Raw genomic sequence first — 13,377 nt, 5'->3', positions numbered from 1 at the left:
AACTCTGTCCCCAGTAGCCAACTCAGACAATGCAATGGGCTAGTAAAATGTTTTTGTCAGCCATAAATGTGAAACTGATCACAATTTATCATAATATTCCTGTGTGAAAATGTATTTTTAAGTTCCTGGCAACTCCTTTAGCATTCTTTTTGAGAAATTTTTGTGATAGAGCTTGTGCACTCTCTGGAGACACAAAGACAGAGAGAAAGTGAAAACTCACCCCAATGAGGTGTGGAGGATGGCCATGCTGCAATTCCTTCTCTTCCATTCTCCTCTTGGGATTCTGGGTGGGCATGCACACACACACACACACACACACACACACCTGGCATGAATTTCAAGGCTCAACTCAAACTATAGTCATCCAGGTAGGAGTCTAGCACCTCAACTACCATGGCACCCGCTGGTCCCATTGTTCAAGTTTAAAAAAATAAGCTGGTGGGACCAGCAGATGGCATAATGGTTATGTCTCTGGACTCCCACATAGTCAGCCATGGTTCAAATCCTGGACCCAGCAACTTAAAACTCATGCGAGGCGCGAGTGTGTGCATGCCAGGATCCTGAGAGGAGAATGGAGGTGAAGGAATTGCTATGTGGTCATCCCCCGGGGGGCTGTTTTCTCACCTTATGTCTCTCTGTGTCTCTCTGTCTCTCTGGCGAGCACACACACCCTGTAGCAAAAAGTATCTCTCAAAATAAATAAATAAATAAATAAATAAGCTGGTGATTTAGATTTAGATTACCTGCTCTGACTCTTGGCTTTAAATGTGATAATTCAAAGGTTCTGGTTAAAGTAAGACTTGACAGTTTTAAAAACATTAGCAATCACAGAGGATATTAACTTCCTCTGAGTGTTGTTGGCAGAGGAAGCTCTCCAGAATAAATACTGCACATTCATATACGTACTCTGGCCTTTGTCATGCTATGAAAGTCCTGGCCTCCTTCCCAGTTTATCGAGTCCTCTTGCCCCTTCTAGCTGCTCTTGACCTCACAAGCCACTGGAATTCATCTTCGCACATCCTCCTCCTGCATCTGAGCCGTTTGCCTAATAACCTTTCCCAGTTTTTTGAGGCTCGTGTTTTTTCTCCCCACTTGACGAACCCCTGTGTTTTTATGTATGAAACATCTTTCTCTTTACTTGAGTCTCACAAACTGGTCTCATCACGTGTAACCTAATTTCATGACTCTAATATTGTTTTGCTTTTAATTATATGTAGGAAACCCAGGATGAATCAGCTGTGTTATGGTTGGATGAAATTCAAGGTGGAATCTGGCAGTCCAACAAAGACACCCAAGAAGCACAGAAGTGTACGTATCAGCAGTTTTATTTCTGTTTTGGTGGAGGGTGGGGATGGCAAGGTGCTTTTTAATCTCAATATTCAGCTTGACCAATGTAGAGAGCTTGGGGGGAATGGTTTGCTAGTTGGTACTGCGAGGGGAACTGTCAGTAGTTATGAATTTAGATACTTTCCACGCTGTTCCAGTAACATCTCTCTCCTGGCATAGTTGCCTTAGGAGTCTTTGCCATTAACGAGGCGGTGGAAAGTGGCGACGTTGGCAGAACATTGAGTGCACTTCGCTCTCCTGATGTCGGCTTATATGGAGTCATCCCTGAGTGTGGAGAGACGTACCAGAGTGACCTTGCTGAGGCCAAGAAGAATAAACTGGCAGCGGGTGAGCGGCAGGAAACCAAGCACGTGCTCTGAAGCTGAGCCCTTGAGGATGCGAGGATAGGTGTAGATTAAAGGGACATGTCCTTAAAGCTGTAGGGACAGATATCTTAGTGTAGAAATACAGTAGTTAGGCTCATTTTAAAGGAGATAATATTCCTGTTTTAAACTATTCTCTTTTTTCTATTGTGGACAGCTGTTTCCTCATAATATGGGAAGGATCAAATTATTTGGTTATCTTTCATAGAGCGTCAGTAGCTCTGATTATCGAAGCCTGTGGGCAATAAAAAGTGGTTGCAAATCTTTTATGAGCATACAGTCTTCCCTCTATCTCCACAGGGGATATGTCCCAAGAGCCCCAGTGGAGGCCTAAAATCGTGGATGGTACTAAGCCTTATATTAATTACAGGTTTTTTTTTAAAGTTTTATTTACTTTTTTTTTTTTAATTTGCTGTAGGGCATGTATGCTTATCAGAGAGAGACACAGAAAGAGGGGGAAGTGAGAAAGTAAGCTGCCAGGTCTAGGACTCAAACTGCATTTGGCTCTGTGGGAGTCCAGTGCCTTATCACTATGCCACCTGCTGGCCCCACAAATTGATAATTTAACAGAGACTTAAAGATACCTCTGTACTCTCAGAGACCTAAAGAGCAGGTGTTTAGAATGGCCTTTGTGGACTGTCGAATGACTAGACTGACTAGAATATCTTGTGGTATCAGACATGTAAGTGTGGGGGTTGCACCTCTGGGCTTCTTTGATCCTTCTTGTATTTTCTGGCAGGAGATAATAATAGCAAGTGGGTGAAGCACTGGGTCAAAGGTGGATATTATTATTACCACAATCTGGAGACCCAGGAAGGAGGATGGGATGAACCCCCAGCCTTTGTGCAAAATTCCACGCAGCTCTCTCGAGAGGAGATCCAGGTAGGTTACATTTCTTTGCATAAGCAACAGCTTACAGAGTGTCTCAGAGCTAACATTAGTTGAGAAGAACAGGACATGTGGTCAGAGGCCTTAGACTACAGTTTAGGCCACATATTGAACAGTTGAGGAATAGTTTTCTGGAAATGGTTGGGGGAGCAATTAAGGCCTGACTTGATAACACTGAGTTGTTGAATTAAGGGAGATAAATGATATGCTTGTTAAGGGAAACGTGCATGATTCAGGAAAGAGGAAAAAATGACAGACTCATGGGAATTGTGGCTGAAGAAGAGGTGGAGCAGAGGCTCAGGTCAAAGCTTGAGACCCTAAGGTGCTATGCTAAGGATTCCAGGCTGCATCTTCTAGCAGAGTGACTGTAACACGCATCAGATCAGGCATACCTTAAAATACACCTTCTTACTAACATCTACGGAGGCACTCAGGCTTAGTGTTTTGCATATAGACCTAAGAATTTTTTTTTTTAAGTTTTTTTTCATAGGGCATGTGAATATGCTAGAGAGACAGAGACAGTGAAAGAGGGAGAGTGAGAAATCACCTCCCGGGGTGATGGTCACGCCTCAATCCCTTCTCCTCCTTTTTCCTTTTGGGATTTTGGGCATGCATGCACACATGCCTGGCATGAGTTTCAAGCTTCTGGGTCCGGGACTCTTAACTGCAATTAACCATGAGGGAGTCCAGTGCCTTAACCACTACCTCACCTACTGGCCCCTGTTTTTGATTATTCTATTAAAACTTGTTACAGTGAAGATTGTGATATGTTAGCTTATGTACATAATCACATTTCTCTCATCTTTTAAAAAATACTCATCTTTTTTTTTTTTTTAAGAATTATTTTATTGGGGCCGGCAAGTGGCATGGTGGTTAAAGGCGCTGGCCTCCCACATGGCCGACCACAGTTCAAGTCTCGGACCTGGTGGCTTGCTTTCTCACTTCCTTTGTCTCTCTCTGTCTCTCTCTGATCAAACTGGAAAATAATAATGATAATAATAATAAATAAAGTTAAATAAAAATCATTCTTTTTTAATTTAACTTTATTTATTTATTTATTTGTTTGTTTGTTTATGTCAAGTCTGGCATTCGAACCACGGTTGACCATGTAGGAGTCCAGTGCCCTTAACCCTATGCCACCCGCCAGCCCCATGGCCCCTCTCATCTTTTATTTATTTAGGTTTTTTGCTGTAGGGCATGCATGCACTCACCAGAGATGGAGAAGAGAGGGAAAATGAGAAAGCACACCCCTAGTTAGCATGCGACTTCCATTCTTCAGGTCACCTTGTCATCCACAATGACAGCTTGGACTTTGGACCATCAGGTTAGTCCAGGCAGGAAGTAGGAAGAGCAGAAGACAGATAAACAAGGCATGCTGCCAGCTGCCTGACTTGTCATTAAAGTGTTTCCCGAAGGCCTAACTTAGCCTAGTGCATGAGTCATTCCAGCCCAGTCATCTTTTAAATGCATAGTGGTTGCCCAGGGGAAAAAAAGTCAAGACTGAGGGGCCAGCAGATGTCATAGTGGTTACATCATTGAACTCCACATGGCTCACCATGGGTCGAGTCCTGGACCTGATGGCTTGAAAATCACACCAGACGTATGTGTGTGCATGTCCAGGATCCCAGGAGGAGAATGAAGAAGAAGGGATTGTGATATGGCCGTATCCCCTGGGGGGGGGGTGATTTCTTACTTTCCCTCTTACTGTGTCTGTCTGTCTGTCTGTCTGTCTGTCTCTCCCTGGTGAGTGCATGTGCCCTAGGCAAAAACCTCTTGAGAAAAAATAAAAATCAAGACTCATACCAAGGAAAGAGGAGGACATAGTGTTTACCGTGTAGATACTAGGTGGGCAGCAGGTGTTCTTGCTAAGCTTTCTCACTGCTGGTGGCCTTCTCGAACCAGGTCCTCTGGATTGTGATGGTAGCATTCTAATCCACCCACTCACTTCAGGTCTGAGTCACTCTAACCTGTCAGCTACTCTGCAAACAGTGCCATATTTCTACAAATACATGGTGGTTTTATTCTTTTACTTGAAAGTTTGCTGGCTCTCCAGTATCTGTATTAACAGTCCAAACCTGGCAAACTGCTTTTTGGGATCATCCACACTCTGCCAGGGAAGAGACTTTCAGGCCTCACCTCTGGCCACTCCTCCTGACATGTCCCACACAGTGGCATTCTGTGAGCCCCTAGAACTTGGTCCGCAGCCTTTGTTGGTACCCGTCACTGTTTTCTTGTCAACGGTGACATCAGACCCACTAGCTCAGTGCTTAGCCTGTCAGTGTTGGATAGGTGGGTGGTGTGTGAGACCGCATGTGAGGTAAAAGAAAATTACGTTCTTAGTTTTTGATCTGAGAAAAAGCTGAAAACCTACCTGAGGTCTTCATTCCCATTGCTTAACTAGAGCTCTAGCGTAGACTTAGAAAGCAGTGAGGGTTCGTTTGTGTGATGCGGGTGACGCTGTGTTAAAGTTTACGTTCATTCTCGCCTGCCCATGTCTCCAAACCTAACCTGATGCATTTCAGAGTTCCATCTCGGGGGTGACTGCTGCATATAACCGAGAACAGCTGTGGCTAGCCAACGAGGGCCTGATCACCAGGCTGCAGGCTCGCTGCCGTGGATACTTAGTTCGACAGGAGTTTCGCTCTAGGATGAATTTCCTGAAGAAACAAATCCCCGCCATCACCTGCATCCAGGTATTCCAGAGCCTGCCGTCTAGCAGGAAGTGGGTGGCTGCAGCAGGGGCAGTCAGCGGCCATGCCGACAACTGAGTGTTGGAGTGTGTTTTCTGACTTGTGACCTCTTAGTTTCATCCTTCTTTTGACAAGCACCTTCTCTTTATTGCCATGCTGTACTTAAAGAGTGGTGTTTCACGGTGGCACAGGTGCAGTCCTTGGCACCGCGTCTTCTCTTCTTCTAAGGTTTGAACCTTGAGGGAAACAGCTGTGGTTTTGTTCCAACAGGAGGGTAGCTCAGTGCCACAGAAAGAATTCTGAGTTAGGAATTGTGGCTCCGCTGTTGGCCACAGTGGTGAATCTCCATTTGTTTCCTCATCTGTAAAACGGGAATACCTGTCTTTATCATGTCTTCATCACCTGAAGTGTTACAAGGAGCCAGTGAGGGAACCTGACCGCGCTTTAGCGGATGAAGTTCTGTGCGAGCATCAGGGATGGAGAATTTAGCCAGGGTTTCTCCTGGGAGAGGTACAGCCCCTGTCCTCATTCCTCGTCCTATTGGAAACGATCCTTTCTAAAAGCTTCATCATGAAGTTGTGCTTGGATAATATATCAAGATGAGATTTTTTTTTTAATTCTGTTGACCCCTGGGAAGTAATGTGTCACGTGTGATGTTTGATGGTTTCAGTCGCAGTGGAGAGGGTACAAGCAGAAGAAGGCATATCAAGATCGTTTGGCATACCTGCGCTCCCATAAAGACGAAGTCGTCAAGGTACGTGACCCAAGGGGGGTTTCTCGGGGGATGGTGTGAGCAGGCGCTGAGGCAAAGGACTCTTCTAACCTCCAGGATCCCTGTTCCACAGATTCAGTCCCTGGCAAGGATGCATCAGGCCAGAAAGCGCTACAGAGACCGCCTGCAATATTTCCGAGACCATGTAAGTACCCTCTGGCAGTAATGTCTGGTAGAATCAGTTTTGCTGTATTTTTCATGGATAGATGAACAAAATAATTTTTTCTTCTTGATTCCTCAGATAAATGACATTATCAAAATCCAGGCTTTCATTCGGGCAAACAAAGCTCGTGACGACTACAAGACTCTCAGTGAGTAACTCCGCAGTGAAGGATTGAGGCAGTGGTTGAGAGCCCGCAGGTTCTGGGTGTTCTCCACGGATCTCTTTTCTTGTCCTGAAGACGAGGCTTGGGGGGTAGGGCGCTACTTGTGATTCAAGTCCCGTTGCTAGCATGTGGCCTGATACCTCGTTGCTTGCCGCATTAGCCTTTTGTCATAATGTCGTGAGAGCATGACTGAAAAGATGGCACTTGAATGTTTGTCTTAGCACATCACGCAAATAAACATTCACCCTGTACGTGACTAGAGCTCCTCTTTGAGGGTAATGTGAAATTCCTCAAGACTTAGAACCTTGTCTGGTAACACTGTTCTTTGTCTGATGCATACTCTCTTTCTGTCAGTCAATGCTGAGGACCCTCCTATGATTGTGGTCCGGAAATTTGTCCACCTGCTGGATCAAAGCGACCAGGATTTTCAGGAGGAGCTTGATCTTATGAAGCTGCGGGAAGAGGTCATCACCCTCATTCGTTCTAACCAGCAGCTAGAGAATGACCTCAATCTCATGGATATCAAAATCGGACTACTGGTGAAAAATAAAATTACACTGCAGGTATAGCCCAGTGCCAGGGTGGCCTCAGAACACTTCATCTACTCTGAATCCCCTGCCTCCCACTTTTGGACTCGGGGGAGGGTGGAGGCTGAGTTTTTTCTCAGTTAATCCAGTAAATGTTTTTACAGTTACATAAAAAAAAAATAAAATAAAAAACGGGCAGTAGGTGGTATGGAGGGTAAGGCAACTGAATTTCCTACATGTCAGCTGTGTGGTTTGAGATTTGTAACTGTCAGCTTGAAAAATCACACTGGATACATGTGTGCATGCCCAAAATCTCAAGAGGAGAAAAGGTCTTGCAGTGTGGCCTTCCCCCTGGGGGGTGATTTCTCACTTTTCCTCTCTTTTCCTCTGTCATCATCTGGCATGCACTTGCACTCTATGGTAAACTTTAAAAATAAATAAATAAATAAAAATTTTATAATTATATTATAATTATCATAAAAATTATAATAATTTTTATATTTATTATAGGTTGTTTTCTCAGCTTTTATAAATAGTATCGTAGCTAACATCTCTGTTTATTTAGCTTTTATTGTATTTAAGACTTTTTTTTTAAAAGAGGTTTTTTTTACTATAGGGCACGTGCCCTTGCCAGAAAGACAGAGATAGAGAGACAGAATGCGAGAAATTGCCCCCTGGGAGGATGGCCACACTGCAATCCCTTCTCTTCCATTCTCCTCTTGGGATCTTGGGCACGCACGCACATGCGCCCGGTGTGAGTTTAAGCCACCAGGTCCGGGACTTGAACCACGGTTGACTACATGGGAGTCCAGTAACATAGCCATTATACTTACTGCTGGTCCCCCAAGACTTGTTTTTAAGATAAATTTCTAGAAGTTGATTTCCTGTATCATGAACTTTTTTTTTTCCCTGAGAAATTTTTGCTGTAGTGTGTGTGTGTGCTCCCCAGAGAGATAGAAAGCAAGGAATCACCCTCCAGGGGAGATGGCCACACTGCAAGTCCTTCTCCTCCATTCTCCTGTCAGGATTTGGGGTACGCACACACATGTGCCTGGATAGCATTTAAGTGCCAGGTCCAGGACTTGAACTGCAGTTGACTATATGGAAGCCTAGTGCCGTAACCATTACACTATCTGCTGGTCCCTGTCCTGAACATTTTTATGGCTCAGGTTCTTCCTAGGAAGGTGGAAGTAGAATGGATTCAATTGGTGTACTGACAGTGAGATGCAGTGCAGCAGTTCTGAAATGATCCGCGCTGTCGTAGACCGACGGCAGGATGGATGGCAGGTCTAGGAAGACCTTTCTGCAGTGCCCATTCCCTCTTGGAACGCTTTTCGATCTGTGTATTGGGTTTCATTTTTAGGATGTGGTTTCCCACAGTAAAAAGCTTACAAAAAAGAATAAGGAACAGTTGTCTGACATGATGATGATAAACAAGCAGAAGGGAGGTCTCAAAGCTTTGAGCAAGGAGAAGCGAGAAAAACTGGAAGCTTATCAGCACCTGTTTTATTTATTGCAGGTAAGTGACTCCTGGAGTTGGTATTGTAAAATTTAAGTAACTTTACTTTTCCATAAGAAAACTTACTCATGGATCTCTCTGGAAGTGTTTCTGGTTTTCAGTGAGGGTGTGAGAAGGGCTGTCTTATTTTTATTTACTTATGAATGTGCTAATCCTTCAAGTTTATAATACTTAAAAAAACTTTCTTTTTGTTTGCCAGCCTTTATATTTTCTAGACATTACTGACCTTTGGTTTTATTGTAGACTAATCCCACCTATCTAGCCAAGCTGATTTTCCAGATGCCCCAGAATAAGTCCACCAAGTTCATGGACTCTGTAATCTTCACACTCTACAACTATGCATCCAACCAGCGAGAGGAGTACCTGCTGCTACGGCTCTTTAAGACGGCGCTCCAGGAGGAAATCAAGTATGGACAGATTTCTGTGGAGCGTGGGGCCCTTCCCACTGTGATAGAGGCTCACGGTCTGAGATTCAGGCCTGCCTAGACTCTCCCTTGATCCCAATTAATTTTTGAGAAATATTCTAAAGAAACATTGACTTTTTAAAAAAATTTACTAGAAGGCACTTGTGCTTACTGGAGAGAGAAAGAGAGAGAAAGTGAGAAATCACCACCCATAGGAGATAGCCATGCTGCTGTCTCCTCTCTTCCATTTCTCCTTTTGAGATTTTGGGCACATGAGCACATGCACTCTGAATGTCTTTTTAAGCTTCCAGGTCCAGGACATGAACCACATGGTTATGATTCGGTCACCTCACCTACTACACTCTGGGCTGGGCCAAAGTATTCTGCTTCTGGTGAAGGGATAGAATAAGAGATTTGTTAAATTAATTTTAGGAAAATACACACATACACACACACGCACACACACACAAATTGTTGGGAAAGTCATGAGCTATTTTTGCATAGGAAAATACATCATGACTTTCCTGGTGTAATATATATCTTTTTAATTTGCTAGAGGGCATGTGTACTCCTGGGGAGGAGTGACAGAGAATGAGCAAGCCTCCCCCATGAAGCATAATCACACTGCATTCCCTTCTCCATTTCTTCCTTTTTTTAGGATCCCAGGCTCACATACACCTGGCACATCTCTCAAGCCACTGTGTCCAGGACTCAAGCCACATTGTTGGCCATGTGGGATTCAACTGCCTTAGCTACTGGGCCACAGGCTTGCCCAGGAACATTCTATATTAAGATGAAATCAAGGGAAAAAAAACTGATGAGAACACAAAGATGCCAAGTTCTCACCTGGTAGAGGCCCTTGTCACACTGCCACGACTGCATGTGCAACTGTAATAGGTCCTGGGAGTGCTGGGGACTGTTCCTGTGCTTCCAGGAGACGGGACCTTTAAGTAGGAAGGCTCTGCTAGTTCGTAGCGTCTTTGATTAGTTTAAATTGAATTTGTCTCCAATGTTTTGTAGGTCAAAGGTAGATCAGATTCAAGAGATTGTGACAGGAAATCCTACAGTTATTAAGATGGTTGTAAGTTTCAACCGGGGTGCCCGAGGCCAGAATGCCCTGAGACAGATCTTGGCCCCAGTTGTGAAGGAGATCATGGACGACAAATCTCTCAACATCAAAACTGACCCAGTGGATATATACAAATCTTGGGTTAATCAGATGGAATCGCAGACAGGAGAAGCAAGGTATGATAACCATAACACTTTCCTTTCATGTTTCTCTTATTTTCAATGCAGTTAATGATATACGAAGAATTCCAATGATTTTCCCTAGAAAACTATTCTTTAAATTGTTGACCTTATAATGAGATCATTAGTTTATTTTATTATGTTCCAGGCATTCTGTTAGATATAAGAATGCATTTATGAATAAAACGTATAATAATGAGCAAAACACATGTTCCTTACCCTCTCTTTACAGTTTATTGGGTAAGAGAGACAACCACCACAAACGTACAAATAAAAGTATAATTACAAATGGAGGGAAGTTTTATGTAGGGTGCTGTAATGGAAAATACGAGAGGGAGCTAATGAGGATAGGGTGGTTGAGGAAAGGCCGTCTAAGACGGTGGAATGGCATTTAACTGAGGCCTGTGGGGTGAGATGGGGCCAGCCTTGCCAAGCACTTGGTGCGGAGGTTCGTGTGTGAACACTCTAAGATGAGGAGACCTCAGGCGTAGCTGGAGATGCATTTGAATGGGAACGCTCATACTGATTGAGATCAATGTGTTTCATTAGGGGAAAGAGAAAATGGTGTGGGGTGACTGGTGAGCTGCCCTGCAATGGCCAGGGTTAGACTAACGTATTACTGAGAGTTACTGTGCCAGGGCCACAGTGTAACTACCACATTCTAGTCTGACCACTCAACCAGTTCTGTGAGCATGAGCTTAAGTTGCCTAATCTCTCTGGCTCTTAACGCTTGCAAAAGATACAGTTCCTGCCTCAGGCCGTTCCTGGCCGTTGGTCTAACATAGCTGGGACTGTTTTCTGCTTTCCCAGCAAACTGCCCTATGATGTGACCCCTGAGCAAGCTCTGGCTCATGAAGAAGTCAAGACACGGCTAGACAACTCCATCAGGAACATGCGGGCTGTGACAGACAAGTTCCTGTCGGCCATCATCAGCTCTGTGGACAAAATCCCGTGAGTGCCCTCAGCTGTTGCGACCCCTGAGAGAGCCTGGCGTTGGTGCCTCCTGCTCCTTGTCCATTCTCACTAGTTTTATCCTCCCCACAGTTATGGGATGCGCTTCATTGCCAAAGTGCTGAAGGACTCTTTGCATGAGAAGTTCCCTGATGCTGGTGAGGATGAGCTACTGAAGGTAAGAGTCTGAAAGCTGGCAGAATCCTCTCCTTCCAATAGCCCTTTGAGGAAAAACTACAAAACAAAGCCATTAGACCATTAGTGTAGATTCTGGCCGTAGCTTGCCATTGATCGTGAGCTTTTGAAAGCAATTTTAAATAGTAAATGATAACTCTCTTAGTAGGAAACAGTTCCTATATGGTCTGAATGGCACTGTATCTTATGCCATCTGAAACATCAAACAAGTTGAGAAAGGTGCAGTTTTCCTATCTTGTGTTAAATTTCTTGAGTCCTGTCTTTTCACTGAACAGTTGCTCCCTCTGCTGGTGGCCAGGTGGATGGTAGCAAACACCATTATTTCTGCTAAAGCTGTTGCTGGTAACTCTTTCTTAACTATGCTCCTTTCTTCTTTTTTTTTTTAATCTGAGCGCTTTTTTCTTCTCTCTCCTAGTTCTGTGCTTTCCTACATTGAGGCCTCGATTCTAGACTTTCTATGCAGGTGAATTAATTTTATTTTTTCTGAATGAAACCCTAGGGAAATGCTGTGACTGTCCTTGAATCCTGTAAAAGAGATGTGTGTGGAATGAATGTAACTTCAGAGGCACGAACTTGGTCTTGGAAGTCGATAGCATGAAGATGATGGGGGTGGGACGATTACACTATGCTAATTAGGTCATATTTAAGGACCTACTTTAGCTATGAGTGTTAGCGTCTTAAAATGAAAGTAAAATGTGCATGCGAGTGACAGCAGCCTTATTTGCTACCATGACATGTGACCAAGAGCTTCCCCAGAGTGCAATAGAACAGACTTCAAGTCTGTCATTTTTACCTTCTGACGCTGTCCTTTCATTACTTACTGGTAGCGCTTTTCATTTCTGTTCTCATTTTGCAGGGACGTTTGGTCCTTTTAGTGCCAGACCCTGAGAGAAAGTGCGTGTGCATGCACGGATGCATGTGTGTGTTTTGTATTTATTTTTTCTCACACAGGAGTGCATTTCTGGTTTTCTTGCTTGCAAAGTCACCTGTGGCCTGTTCAGTGTTGTGGTTTTCCATACCTATCTTGCCGTTTCCTGTCTCCCAGATTATTGGCAACTTGCTTTACTACCGATACATGAATCCAGCCATTGTGGCTCCCGATGCCTTTGACATCATCGACCTGTCAGCCGGAGGCCAGCTGACCACAGACCAGCGCCGAAATCTGGGCTCCATCGCAAAGATGCTCCAGCATGCCGCTTCCAATAAGATGTTTCTGGGAGATAATGCTCACTTAAGCATCATTAATGAGTATCTTTCCCAGTCCTACCAGAAATTCAGGTGAGGGGAAAGGAACAAGGTCCTTGAAACATTCTGTGGGCCTGTTTTTATCTCTGAGGAGAAAGACAAGTTTAAATACTGCCCATAGCTTTCCACCGTCGGCCATAGTATAAAGTGCATGTTGGACGTTCTCAGGACTCAAGAAGAAGATGCAATCGTTTTGAAGATGATTTTCATGTGAAATAGACAGTACATAATATAAAAACAGTGAGTGTGCAGTAGGCATGTATTATTTTGTAATCAGAAAAATTAGAGATTGCCTTTTTTTTTAAATTGCCGGAGGTTGCATAGGCTCACCAGAGAGACAGAAAGCGAGGAATCACCCTCCAAGGGAGATGGCCACGCTGCAATTCCTTCTCCTCCATTCTCCCGTCAGGATTTTGGGTACACACACACATGTGCCCGGGCCCTCCCCAGTGGGTCATACTACATTCCTTTTTCACCATCCCTCCTTCCCATCAGGATTTTTTTTTTCTTTTTGGTAAAGAAATTTTTCCTATAGGGTGTGTGCATTTGCTAGAGAAACAGAAAGCAAGAAATCACAGGGGATGGCCAAACCACAGTCCCTCCTCTTGGGATATTGGGAATACATACCCTGCATGAGTTTCCAGCCTCTGGGTCAGACTCAAACCACAATCAGCCACGTGGGAATCCAATGATGTAACCATTATGCCATCTGCTGGTCCCCTAATCAGGATTTTTGGTACACACGTGTGTACCCTTTGTGTTCCTCAAACCTTTTGGGACAGGAGTTACAATGGGCTCTGCCATGTGGGAGCCACCTGTTAATGTACTGTGCTTAACTTCTTTTTTTTTTTTTGGAGAGGTTTTTTCGCTATAGGGCGCGTGCGCTCGCCAGACAGACAGAGA

At 44.2% G+C, this 13,377-nt stretch overlaps 1 protein-coding gene across 2 annotated transcripts in view; it reads left to right on the top strand.

Annotated features, from left to right (window-relative positions):
- Positions 1-13,377, top strand: part of IQGAP1 (IQ motif containing GTPase activating protein 1) — a gene marked incomplete at its 5' end in the record, with an annotated part of 98,969 nt that overhangs the window by 67,612 nt on the left and 17,980 nt on the right. For both annotated transcript variants that reach the window (XM_006152837.2, XM_014589475.1), the window contains 14 exon segments: positions 1,218-1,308; positions 1,507-1,674; positions 2,449-2,591; positions 5,120-5,290; positions 5,958-6,041; positions 6,133-6,204; positions 6,301-6,370; positions 6,740-6,948; positions 8,276-8,431; positions 8,675-8,838; positions 9,856-10,080; positions 10,894-11,034; positions 11,128-11,212; positions 12,275-12,507. In XM_006152837.2, coding sequence (XP_006152899.2) covers positions 1,218-1,308; positions 1,507-1,674; positions 2,449-2,591; positions 5,120-5,290; positions 5,958-6,041; positions 6,133-6,204; positions 6,301-6,370; positions 6,740-6,948; positions 8,276-8,431; positions 8,675-8,838; positions 9,856-10,080; positions 10,894-11,034; positions 11,128-11,212; positions 12,275-12,507 — 2,012 coding nt within the window.

The sequence above is a fragment of the Tupaia chinensis genome, unplaced genomic scaffold (genome assembly GCF_000334495.1).
Source record: "Tupaia chinensis unplaced genomic scaffold, TupChi_1.0 Scaffold000359_1, whole genome shotgun sequence".
In the NCBI taxonomy this organism is placed as follows: Eukaryota; Metazoa; Chordata; class Mammalia; order Scandentia; family Tupaiidae; genus Tupaia; species Tupaia belangeri.
The sequence above is the reverse complement of the archived record's forward strand: the minus strand, read 5'-3'. Positions and strand labels throughout refer to the sequence as shown.